The sequence below is a fragment of the Somniosus microcephalus genome, chromosome 2 (assembly GCF_052327205.1).
Source record: "Somniosus microcephalus isolate GS21.2 chromosome 2, FLI_Smic_1.0, whole genome shotgun sequence".
NCBI classification, from domain to species: domain Eukaryota; kingdom Metazoa; phylum Chordata; class Chondrichthyes; order Squaliformes; family Somniosidae; genus Somniosus; species Somniosus microcephalus.
Window position 1 is genome coordinate 320876204 of NC_140988.1, and position 13302 is coordinate 320889505.

The 13302-nt window shown below is 44.5% G+C and overlaps 1 protein-coding gene across 9 annotated transcripts in view; it reads right to left on the bottom strand.

Annotated features, from left to right (window-relative positions):
* Positions 1 to 13302, bottom strand: part of nedd4l (NEDD4 like E3 ubiquitin protein ligase) — a 577353-nt gene that overhangs the window by 64654 nt on the left and 499397 nt on the right. For 6 of the 9 annotated variants that reach the window (XM_085974389.1, XM_085974354.1, XM_085974372.1 and 3 more), the window contains 2 exons: positions 4102 to 4233; positions 2566 to 2682 (listed from right to left, as the gene is read on the bottom strand). The exons of 2 other annotated variants lie outside the window; for them this stretch is intronic. In XM_085974389.1, coding sequence (XP_085830515.1) covers positions 2566 to 2682; positions 4102 to 4233 — 249 coding nt within the window. The remainder of the gene's footprint in view (positions 1 to 2565; positions 2683 to 4101; positions 4234 to 13302) is intronic. One more of the 9 variants, XM_085974369.1, reaches the window with a different exon arrangement.

Below are 13302 nucleotides of genomic sequence, written 5' to 3' on the forward strand. Positions count from 1 at the left end.
CTCGAGGTCCTGCTTTTTAATTTAGCTCCCAACTCCTGATACTCCTTCAGTAGGACCTCCTCCCTGTTCCTGCCTATGTCGTTTGTTCCGACATGGACCACGACAACTGGATTTACCCCCTCTCTGTCCAAATTCCTCTCCAGCCGCCTCCAGATATCCCTTACCGGGTAGGCAACACACCCATTGGGATTCTCGTTCTTGGCTGCAGAGGACGCCATCTATCCCCCTAATTATAGAGTCCCCCATCACTACCACATTTCTATTCTGCTCTTCTCTCCCTCCCCCCCCCCCCCCACTCTTGGACAGCCTTCTGAGCCTCGGTCTGCATTGTGGCTGTCCTCCCTGCAGTCTTTCTCCTTGTCCTCACAGGTAGCGAGTACACTGTATCTGTTGGACAGGACCAGTGTCTGCGGGACCTCCTTCTCAACCTCTCCTAAGTCCCCGCTACCCAGCTCCCTAATGGTCACACCCTCCCCTTCCTGAACCTGTGCTTTCCCCTGGGGTGTGACTGTATTCTGGATAAAACTGTCCAGAAATTCCTCCCCCTCCCTTATGCTTCAGGGTGTCTCTAACTCTCACTCCAGCTCAATGACTCTGAGCCAGAGTGACTGAAGGCAGACACATTTCCTGCAGATGTAGGAATCCGGGACAGTTTTGCTGTCCACAAAATCCCACATACTACAGTCCCGACTGCGAGTGGCAAGTATCCCATCACAGTCCTGACTTCAGCCTTGGACACAGTGAAAAAAGCAGGAGGTCAGCCACTCATCTGTACTACTCTTGTAGCCATGGTGTTGATATGACTGGTCCAGTTTAGTTTCTGGTCAATGGTGACCCTTAAGAGTTGATGATGGAGACTCAATGATGGTGGTGCCAATTCAAGGTCAAAGAGAGATGGCTGGGCTTTTTCATTTTTCAAAATGGCCATTACTTAACACTTAAATTGTCACCTGCACATGTCAGCCCAAGCCTGGACATGATGCAAGTCCTGCTGTCGGCTGGCATTGGTTGCTTTATTATCGGAGGAGTTGTGAATGCAACTGAATGCCCCATGGATGCCCAGTTTTGGGCTGTCTGAAATCTGTCCATCTTAGCACAGTGGTAGTGCCACATTACACAATGCAGGATGTCCTCACACTGAGGATGCGACATTGTCTTTAAAAGAACTTGGCCAGCTTGGTCTGTGGTGGTATTACTACATTGAAGTTCCACACCCAGAGTACATTCTATACCCTAGTTGCCCTCAAGACTTCCACCAAGTGACTTTCAAAATGAAGGGGTACTGACTCAGCATTTTAGAGGACCTTGTTTGACAAGGGTCACGCTCGCCTGAACTTTGGTGGGATGTTGGGCGATAGATGTATTCTGTACGACTATATCAGGCTGTTGCTTGACTAGTCTATGGGACACTGTCCCAACTTGGGCATCAGTTAGTAAGGATGACTTTGCAGGATTGACTGTGCTGAGATTGCTCTCGTCTTATCCTGATATAATGCCTGGGTTGTTGCTGCTGGGTCCATCTGATTTTCTTCTTATTACTGAACTTTATGGAGATTGTTTACAACTGGGTTGGCTTACACATGATCATATTTATTAATTCAGTTTCACAACTTGGCAAGGTGGGATACTGGTTGTTAGTCTAGTACCATAACCACTGGACTACTATGCTCACACTTGACACTCCACATAGACTAGTCTGATCTTTGGTATAACTACAATTAAATGTTCATTGAACCTCTTTCAAACAATGAAATTCTATGATGATCAAGATTTGTATTAACATGAGCAGATTTAATAAGTGGCTTTATAATTAAAAAAATGTATATAAACGCAAGTCTATCATCAATAAAGGTGACGGGTAAACCTATTCCACCTATGTATTGTCATTATGCATACGGGAAAATCGATTAATTTATCATTAATGGCTAATAGATTCTAAGTACTGCATTATGCAGAAAGCATTGCCTCATTAAATCCGTCAGTCTTTAACTCAAGTAACGGTCTCACAGGACTTTCAGTACAACATTGTTGACCTGCTTACAACAGTCATTAAACAAATAGTTTCAATTTATATTTAAGCAGACATCAGTTTTCAAAATAAAGCAGCAACTGTTATGACTGTCTGAGAACATACACTGTTAATGATGACATTTGACACCTGAAATCCAAAAGCTAAATTACAATAAATACCTAATTATATATGATCACACAATTTCTATTTAAACATGAGAATACTGGCACGGTCATAGTTTTAGTAACTAGACACCAGTTTACTACATAGAACATAAGCACAGTTCACTGGGAATACTCATTATAACAGCTAATTTTTAAATACAGATCACAAAAGCTTTCAATTTGAGAGAGAGTTCATGCAAGAGCTGTTTTACAAAGGAAGGAAGATAATCATTATTATAGGTAAAGAATAGTAAGTGGATTAGCTGGGATAAACAGCTGAATGAAAGGTTGCACTGGCTGAAGAAAATAGGCAGTGGCGGAAGAAAGGAAAGAATGAAATGTTAAGGTGATTGAGAGTCTTGTAAGGAGTGAAAGACGCTCAACTCTCACCTCCATCGGGGTTGATAAGGTTACTGTGGGTGAGCTGAGACTGCGAGGCCGCCTTATCTGAGGCTCGCTTAAAAGGCTGTTGCTGGCTGTTGAACCTGATGCACCATCGTCTGCATGCTAGTAGTATGAAGAAGAATAAGTTAGTAGTTGGCTCAGGGAAGACCTGCTTTGATGTTTAGATTATAGCAGCATCAGAAATGCCATTGAATTGTTTTACAAGTTAAAGCTTGAAAATTCCATACAATCCAGGTTTCTGATTTACAACACACAGAGTGTTTAAATGGCTCAAAGTATTTCCTTCTGATAATTTTCTGACTAACATTCTAAGATTTAAAAAAAAGCCAAAAGTTCAGATTTCAGTCGTTTCACAGCAATTTGATTTCGTACATGTTGCCAGTATTAAATTTACTGTATTTTCCTTCTTTTAAAAAAAAAACCATTCATGGGACCCGGGCATTGCTGATAAAGCCGGCATTTATTGCCCACCTCTGGTTGCCCTCGAGACTGCTGCAGTCTTTGTGGTGAAGGATCTCCCACAATGCTGTTCGGTAGGGAGTTCCAGGATTTTGACCCAGACAAATGATGCTGAATAGGCTGCAGTGGAAATTTTTTGTAGAGCAAATTTGACTCCTTAAATGAACATTGAGTATCATTTTATCACACTGGAGGTCGGGAGCAAAATTATTTTTGTAATGAAGTAGTTACACACTTTTATGCTGATTTCGATTAAAACCAATGTTGGAGATCTAGAAAACAACATTAATCTGGCAAATCTCAAGATTCATTTTTGCACATAATTCTCTATTGTAAATTATGGGCATTGAGTACTTCTACAAGTTTCAGGGATTCCTCCCCCCCCCCCAAAGGAGTGTATTAATATTTTACTCCTTGAGTTGCTGCAACCCAACAAGTGGAAAATTATACGAGAGGTCCACTCAGCAGTACAAGGACCATCTGAAGGTTCCATTCCAATTGGCTTTTCAGAGTTATTAGTGTTTTTACTTCTGTTTCTCACTGTAATTGTTAACAAAAAGTAGACTCTACATGTGTTATCCCTCAATGAGCATCAGTTGCTTACTATGCAACACGCAGAATACAACGAGTGGTTTAAACCAACAAAAACAACCAGAAATATTCAAAGAATACCAAGTTATCTGCTTGGAAGGTTTTATATCTCACATTCTTAACTGGATTTAAAACAGTCAAAACATCTTACTCAACCAATACAGTTTTCAGTTTTCCACTTGAACTGTAGTTATCATCATGGTGCAAAGCAGTGGCGTTATACACACTGTTCTGCCGCGTGTCAATCTGCTCACAGGTGACATCATTCGGATTACTATGCATACAAGACAACTATTTTTACACATACTGTTTTTGGCATGATTTACAATCCTGTACATTCGAAAATTAACTTCCACACAGAAAGCAGCACAAGTCCGATTGAACCAGCATAGAAGCTCTGGAAAAAAAAATTAAAAGGCCTATTATCTCAATGTTGTCTTGTTCTGTGGAGTGGTAGGACAGTCTTCATACCTGCACAATTGGGCGAGTCCAAGTAGTAGTTCTGTTGTTATGGTTTACATAATAGGAACGTCCCTTTGCATCTTTCCGCTCTTCCCATCCTGGTGGCAAACCAGGTGTTGTGAGCATGTAGGCTGCAGATGACTGCTTGTGCAAGATGATTAAATTTAAGTTAGCTTTCCAGTCAAGATATAAGTTTAAAGTGTATGCTAAACTATTAGAGCTGAATGAACAGTGAATTGATAGCATTTTACATAACCCAAAAGCAAAGAACAAACGCATCTCTTTACGAAGCCCAAGAAAAACTAATTTTTGATATAGATGATGGTCTGAAACATCAGTCACCAGGCTGTCAAGCCCTTTAGCTGCTTCTTTGTGAAAATATTACATTTAAACTCTTCACCGTAACCTCTTATTCGCATCCACCTTTCTGTTTTTTGGGGTTTGTCCTAACTGGTTATTGTAGTCATATGCAAGAGGGTTCAACTTCTTGAATGCGCCAGTTTTGATGACAGGTCATACTTGATACTTCAACATCTTTCTCTTTCCAATAGTAACTTTCAAACAGGAAATGAATATTTGAAAAATGAAAAAAAATTGAAAGGGTATTGACATAGTACAGGAGAATGGGATTAAGTCAGACTTAACAGGCATGTGGAGCCTCAGTTTAATCACAGAATTATAAAGAAAGAAAGACTTGCATTTATTTAGTGCCTTTCATGACCACCTGACGTCCCAAAGCGCTTTCCAGCCAATGAAGTACTTTTGGAGTGTAGTCACTGTTGTAATGTGGGAAACGTGGCAGCCAATTTGTGCACAGCAAGCTCCCACAAACAGCAATGTGATAATGACCAGATAATCTGTTTTTGTTATGTTGACTGGGGGATAAATACTGGCCAGGGCACCGGGGATAACTCCCCTGCTCTTCTTCAAAATAGTGCCATGGGATCTTTTACATCCACTTGAGGGCAGACGGGGCCTCGGTTTAACGTCTCATCCGAAAGACGGCACCTCCGACAGTGCAACACTCCCTCAGCACTGCACTGGAGAGCCAGCCTAGATTTATGTACTCATATATACGGCACAGAAGGGGGCCATTCGGCCCATCGTGTCTGTCCCGGCTCTTGGAAAGAAAGAGTTATCCAATTAGTCCCGTTACCCTGCTTTTCTCCTTTTCAAATATATATCCAATTCCCTTTTGAAAGTTACTATTGAATCTACTTTCACCACCTTTTCTGGTAGTGCATTCCAGATCATAACAACTTGCTGCATAAAAACATTTCTCCTAATTTCCCCCCTGGATTTTTTGCGGATTACCTTAAATCTGTATCCTCTGGTTACTGACCCTCCTGCCAATAGAAACAGTTTCTACCCATCCACTCTATCAAAACCCCACATAATTTTGAACACCTCTATCAAATCTCCCCTTAACCTGGTCTAGAAATGTAATTATTACTAGTGTCTCAGTTATTCCTGATTTTGTGTTTCAAAATGTTTGAATTAATTGTGAAACATAGTTGGAGGATAAAGACTCCATTATACTGAAAACTACCAAAGTTGAAAAGAGTAGGTGAAAAGTTGAGATAAATCAAAGTAGTGGTTGGCTCATACCAAACTTGGCCTTTAAAAAGCACGTAGATTCACTGATGAAAGGAAAACTTAAGAAAGTCAGGAGTTCCAAAGCCTTGATCTCCTGAGAAAGAATAAGTTAGAATGGTACACAGTGCAGTAAGTTGTGATTTCAACATAGTGAGAAAACAGGTAGGTGGAAGAACATGCTAAGCAGAAGAAGAGAGAAAAGTTCAGAGGAACAACAGCTGTAGGAATATATTGATAAAATAGAAGGAAAGGATATGACGAAGACAGACAAGTTGGATGTAACTGTGAGAAAGGGAACACCAATCAGAGAAGAAGTTTTTTCTATTATCCTGCTCAGGAATGCAAGAAAAGTGTTAGAAATGCTCCTCAGAACTGCTGGGCAGGTGCAGCTGAAGGACAGAAAGTTAACAATGAATTTCCTCTACAATTATATATGAAATTAAAATTCCGTGACAACACAAAGGAATGCTACCCACATCCTATTTTTCCCTATTCATGATGTATGTGAAATTTAAACTTCATGCCATCACTGCTGGGGAAGCTGCATATAGAACATCTTACCAAGCTACCTTGGAATAACAATTTTGAAGTAGAAAATATAGTTGCAAAGGGGGACTGAGACACATCACCATATTTAGTAGCACAGATGAATACAGTTCACCATTAAGAAAACTCTACACATCTCTAACTTCAAACTTATTTTATGGTGTGGAGATGCCAGAGTTGGACTGGGGTGGACAAATGTAAGAAGTCACACAACACCAGGTTATAGTCCAACAGCTTTATTTGAAGTCACAAGCTTTCGGAGCGCTGCTCCTTCGTCAGGTGAAGTGGAGAGATGCATAAAGACACAGCTTATATAGTCAGAGAATAATGTCAGATGTTTACAGGTAATCTTTCTAACTGCCATTTATCACACCTCGGCAGAGAGATAATCACAGCAATCAAAGGTGTGAATGGTGTCCAAACAGGTCAGTCAGGAAAACATTACATCAAAGAACAATGAGGTGGGGTCACAAGGGGTCAAATGTTGCAGATGCTGGGGTCTGTGTGAAAAACAAAAAAAGACAAAAAATATTTTTTTTGCTGGAAATCACAGCAGGTCCGGCCACATCTGTGTAGAGAGAACAAGCCAACGACGACTCAAGTCTGGATGACCCTATGTCAGGTGGGATTACTGTTGAGTCTGTGTTTTCAAATGTAGTTATGCTGAATAACAGGACACAGACTACAGAAGTAATTAAACAGGTCTTTAGTGATTGAGGGTCAGGGCTGAACTGGGATACACTTTGCTCCGCAGGGTTTATATACCGGTGTGGTCACCACCGGTACTACAATGTACAGGAGCCATCAAAAAGTAGTCCATCACCTTAAGGTATCCTCTTAAGGCGGTACAGGTTACATACACTACAATTCCTCCCCTTTTAGCTTAACAGTGTACACCCCAATTTAAACATTACATGGATAACATATATACAATTTTCACACAAAACTGTTCAAAGATTCAGTCTCTGAGGAGGCCTCCTGATCCGGGCCAGATAACGTCTTTCAGGGGTCTCTGGTTCCATTTGATCTCCTATGGATTGAACATCATCATGTACGTTCGAGTCTGAGGTAGATGCTACAGGCTCAATAACTTCTTCAACTGGTGTCTCTGCCGTAGACATGGGGTCGACCCTTCTTCTCGATTCCACAAGTTGGTCAGCATGACATCGTATTACGTTCTCTCCAACGTCTACCGTGTACATCAAGGGTTCTTGTCGGGCATGAATTGTTCCGGATTGCCATTTATCATCCCTATAGTCCCTGGCCAACACTGGTTGTCCTATTTCAAAACTCCGAGTGGCCTTGTTATTTACGTGCTGGAATTGCTTGTTTTCGACTTCCCTTCGCACATTGGGTTTTAACAAATCCAACCGGGACCGCAACCTCCCGTTATAGAACATTATGGCAGGGCTTTGATTTGTCACTGCATGCGTGGCGTTTCGATATGCCATCAGGAAATTGTCCACCTTGTGTTGTAGTGGAATATGGTCTTCGCTCATGGCCTTTATCGCCTTTTTGAACGTTTGTACAAATCTCGCAGCCAACCCATTTGTAGCCGGATGATATGGGGCAGATGTATAGTGTTTCACCCCATTCTTTTTCATGAATTTCTGGAATTCTTCTGACATGAACTGTGGTCCGTTGTCTGAACATATTTGTTCCGGCAACCCATTCCTTGCAAATATGGTTCTTAGAACTGCGATCGTCTTCTCCGAGGTAGTGGTCGACATCTTAATCACTTCTGGCCATTTAGAATGTGTGTCTACTGCTATCAAAAACATGGAATCCATGAATGGACCTGCAAAGTCAATATGCACATGTTGCCATGGGGTTGAAGGCCATTCCCACGGATGCAGCGGTGCAATTGGAGTTGTGTTTTGAACTTTTTGGCACCCTGAGCAGCTTTTAGTCAGATCCTCTATTTGTTTGTCGATACCTGGCCACCACACAAGCCCTAGCAAGGCTTTTCATCTTGACTCCCCCCAGATGGCCTTCATGCAATTCCTTCAGAACTCTCTCCCTTAATTTAGGAGGAATAATCACCCTTGTTCCATACATCAATGTTCCTTGACATACGGACAGCTGTTCTCGTCTGGCTGAGAATGCTGGTAACAGTGGGTCGCCATGTACTGGCCATCCCTTCACTGTCAAGTCGTAGGCCCGAGACAGTGTCGGGTCATTTCGGGTCTCTCTCTCAATACCCGCATTGGTGACTGGTAAGCATTCGATGATGGTCGAGTGAAATATCTCGACAGGGTCAACTGCCGGTGCCTCTTCCGCTGTAGGTAGTGGCAGGCATGACAGCCCATCAGCATTACCATGTTGCTTTGTACCTTTGAATTCGATATCATATTGATGTGCCCCTAGGAAAAGGGACCATCTCTGAAGCCTCTGCGCCGTCATTACCGGAACACCCTTCTTAGGGTTGAAAATGGAAACCAACGGCTGGTGATCTGTCAGCAGCGTAAACTTTTGGCCTTGCAGGTAATGGTTAAATTTCTTAACTCCCCACGAGGCCGAGAACCTCCCTATCTATCTGAGCATAGTTGCGCTCTGCGGAGGTCAATGATCTGGATGCGAACGCGACTGGCCTTTCCGAGCCATTTGGAAACTTATGTGAGAGCACTGCCCCGACACCATATGGAGAAGCATCACAAGCTAAGCGAATAGGCAGCGTTGGGTTAAAGTGAGCCAACACTTCCTTCGAGGTGATCAGTGCCTTGCTCTTTTGAAAAGCCCACTTACAATCATCGCTCCACTTCCATGGTATTCCCATTTGCAAAAGAGTGTTCAGCGGGTGTAACACCGTGGATAAATTTGGAAGAAACTTGTGGTAATAGTTAACCAACCCAAGGAACAACCTCAACTGGGATACATTTTCCGGAGCAGGAGCTTTCACAACAGCTTCGCTCTTGTCAGGTGACTTATGGAGCCCCTCCTGGTCAATGACGTGGCCGCAGTACGAGATTCGCTTTTGAAAGAACTCACATTTCTGGCAATCAACTCTGAGCCCATATTCTTTCAATCTGGTGAGCACCTGCTCCAAATTCGTGAGGTGATCCTTATCATCATCTCCTGTAATCAGGATGTCGTCCAGGTAGCATTGTGTGCCTGGAATTCCCTGCAATACCTGCTCCATGGCCCTTTGCCAAATCGCTGGAGCCGATGCCACTCCAAAAACCAGTCTATTATACCGATATAAGCCCTTGTGTGTGTTGATCGTGAGATACTGGCGTGACGCTTCATCAACTTCCATCTGTAGGTACGCCTGCGCCAGGTCTATCTTGGTGAAGTGTTTCCCGCCAGACAGCGAAGCGATCTTCAATCCGCGGTAGCGGATATTGCACCGTGTGAAGAACCGGATTAACAGTGATCTTGAAATCGCCACAGATGCGAACCCTCCCAGGTTCCCCCGGCTTGTTGCTCAACGAACGCTTCATGACAGGAACAATGGGTGTGGCCCATTCGCTCCAGTCCACCTTGGACAGTACTCCTGAACGTTCTAGCCCTTCCAGCTCTGCTTCCACAGCAGGTCGTATCGCATAAGGTCTGGCTTTGAAAAATTTTGGGTTTGCATGTTCTTCAACCTTGATGTTTGCCATAATTCCTTTCAGTGTTCCCAGTCCCTGTTGGAACATCTCCTTAGCATCGTCCAATATTTTGGACAGTCGTTTAGGTTTGATGTCGTCCTCTTTACAGGCATCTACAGTCAGTGCTTGTATGGAATGCCAGTCCACATTTATTCTCCGGATCCATTCCCGTCCCAGTAGTGGCGGACCTCCATCAGGTAACACATACAAGTCCACTTTCTGACTTTCTTTACCATTGTAGACCACATTTACTTTTATCTTTCCTTTGGGGTATACTATTTGCCCAGTGTATGTTTTCAATACAATCTCCGTATCCCTCAGGGGAATGTGCGAGAATAACCGTTTGTAATCTTGCTTATTCATGACCGTTAATGCCGATCCAGTGTCCAATTCCATCTTCACTTGGACTCCTGCTATCCGAAGCATGACCCAGATAGTTTGGTGGTCTGCTGTGTTACCCACATTATGTATTTTTAGACAACCCAGTTCCTTACTGCTGGAGTCTGAATCCATCTTCTGTTCATCCGAACTGTTCTCCGTCACCTTGTGTACTTTTTTGTACTTCTCCTGCGGCGACTTTTTGCTGCTGGTCTTCTTTCCTGACCGGCATACTCTCGCTATGTGACCAAGTTTGCCACATTGCCTGCATTCTTTATCTTTGAACCAGCACTGGTTCTGGTCATGCGTTGTCCTTCCGCAACGATAGCACTTTACTGCACCCAATGCCATTTCATTGGTGCTGAATTCCAATGGCCTTTGCTGTATCTCTGCAGCGCCTCGTGCTGCTGCCTCGTGCGATGCTGCAATGCTGAAAGCTTTGTCCAGCGTAAGATCCTTTTCCTCTAGCAGTCACTTCTGGGTTCCTTCCCTTAGGAGCCCACACACAAACTTATCTCTCAGTGCGTCTGCTAGTCCTGTACCGAACTGACAGTACTTTGATAACTTGCGCAGTTCAGTTAAGAATTCAGCGTTGCTTTCTTCTTTAAGTTGAATTCTTTTGTAGAATTTAAATCGTTCCGCTATCAGCAGCGGCGTGGGGTTTAAATGCTCTTGCAGGATAGTAACAATATCCGTGAAACTCTTTCCTTCCGGTTTATCTGGTGTTACAAGGTTCCTTAATAACCCGTACGTCTTCGCACCCATCGAGTTTAATAGGGTTAGTGCTTTCTTATCCTCCGGTACCTCATTCATTGTACAGTAAACTTCGATGCGTTCTACATAAGTGGCCCAATCTTCCACATCGCTATCAAAAGCAGTGATGTTACCCGTTTTTGGCATCCTTGTTGAGTTTCCTTTCCTTCGGATATGATTATTATTTTATTTATTTATTTATTTCAAAATGGCGGCTTCCCGCGCTTGGCGGCTTTTCCCGCGCTTGTGTTCTTCCCCCGCCGACTCAAAATGGCGATTACCGTGCTGTTGCCGTTCTCGCCTCCCAGCTGTCCTTTATTTTCCCCTACGCTGCTGCTCTTGTTCCCCGCCGCTCCCGCGGTCCTTGTGGTCATAAATGCTTTTCTGGCTGCTGCACGTCTCTGCCCCGATTGCAGTCCGGCCCCTGACACCGGCTGCGGTCGTGTTCTCCGCCCTTTTCGTCGTTTCCCTCCCCTTCTCTTACTGACAACTCGGCCGACTTCCCCCCCGTGCCGCTCGATCGGGCTTACCTGCCGCTGTCGTCGAAGGGATGTTCACTGATGTTTGACTTCGTGGCCAGAAACCAACCCGGGTTCCCGATGGCCTCCCGTGCTATGCAGTGCCCAGCAGGATGTTGAGGGTGGATGTCCTTGTTCGACGCCCATTTCAGAGGCGAAGCCTCCTTTGATGCAACTGCCGCTAGGTAAGATCAGACTCGTTGCCACTGTTGAGTCGGTGTTTTCAAATGTAGTTATGCTGAATAACAGGACACAGACGACAGAAGTAATTAAACAGGTCTTCAGTGATTGAGGGTCAGGGCTGAACTGGGATACACTTTGCTCCGCAGGGTTTATATACCGGTGTGGTCACCACCGGTACTACAATGTACAGGAGCCATCAAAAAGTAGTCCATCACCTTAAGGTATCCTCTTAAGGTGGTACAGGTTACATACACTACAGTTACATGTAGCGTGACATGAACCCAAGATCCCGGTTCAGGCCGTCCTCATGGGTGCGGAACTTGGCTATCAGTTTCTGCTCGACGATTTTGCGTTGTCGTGTGTCTCGAAGGCCGCCTTGGAGAATGCTTACCCGAAGATCGGAGGCTGAATGTCCTTGACTGCTGAAGTGTTCCCCGACTGGGAGGGAACACTCCTGCCTGGCGATTGTTGCGCGGTGTCCGTTCATCCGTTGTCGCAGTGTCTGCATGGTCTCGCCAATGTACCATGCTCCGGGGCATCCTTTCCTGCAACGTATGAGGTAGACAACGTTGGCCGAGTCACATGAGTATGTACCATGTACCTGGTGGGTGGTGTCCTCATGTGTGATGATGGTATCTGTGTTGATGATCTGGCACGTCTTGCAGAGGTTGCTGTGGCAGGGTTGTGTGGTGTCGTGGTCGCTGTTCTCCTGAAAGCTGGGTAATTTGCTGTGAACGATAGTCTGTTTGAGGTTAGGCAGCTGTTTGAAGGTGAGTAGTGGAGGCGTGGGGATGGCCTTAGCGAGGTGTTAGTCGTCATCGATGACATGTTGAAGGCTGCGAAGAACATGGCGTAGTTTCTCTGCTCCGGGGAAGTACTGGACGACGAAGGGTACTCTGTTGGTTGTGTCCCATGTTTGTCTTCTGAGGAGGTCTACCCGATTTTTCGCTGTGGCCCGTCGGAACTGTCGATCGACGAGTTGAGCGTCATATCCCGTTCTTACGAGGGCGTCTTTCAGTGTCTGTAGGTGTCTATCGCGTTCCTCCTCATCTGAGAAGATCCTGTGTATTCGCAGGGCTTGTCCATAGGGGATGGCTTCTTTACCATGGTTAGGGTGGAAGCTGGAGAAGTGGAGCATCGTGAGGTTGTCCGTGGGCTTGTGGTAGAGTGAAGTGCTGAGGTGTCCGTCTTTGATGGAGATTCATGTGTCCAAGAATGAAACCGATTCTAAGGAGTAGTCCATGGTGAGTTTGATGGTGGGATGGAACTTGTTGATGTTATCGTGTAGTCTTTACAGTGATTCTTCGCCATGGGTCCATAGGAAGAAAATGTTGTCGATGTATCTGGTGTATAGCATTGGTTGGAGGTCCTGTGCAGCGAAGAAGTCCTGCTCGAACTTGTGCATGAAGATGTTGGCGTATTGGGGTGCGAATTTGGTCCCCATGGCTGTTCCATGTGTTTGGGTAAAGAACTGGTTGTCGAAGGTTACATTTGTCCACCCCAGTCCAACTCCGGCATCTCCACACCATGGCTACTATCGACACCACAAACTGCCGGCTCAAAGTGGAGAGGATCTCCAAGAAGATTGCGCACATCGACACAGACATCAAGTTTCTACAGAGATGCAAGAAAACAGACAAGATCCC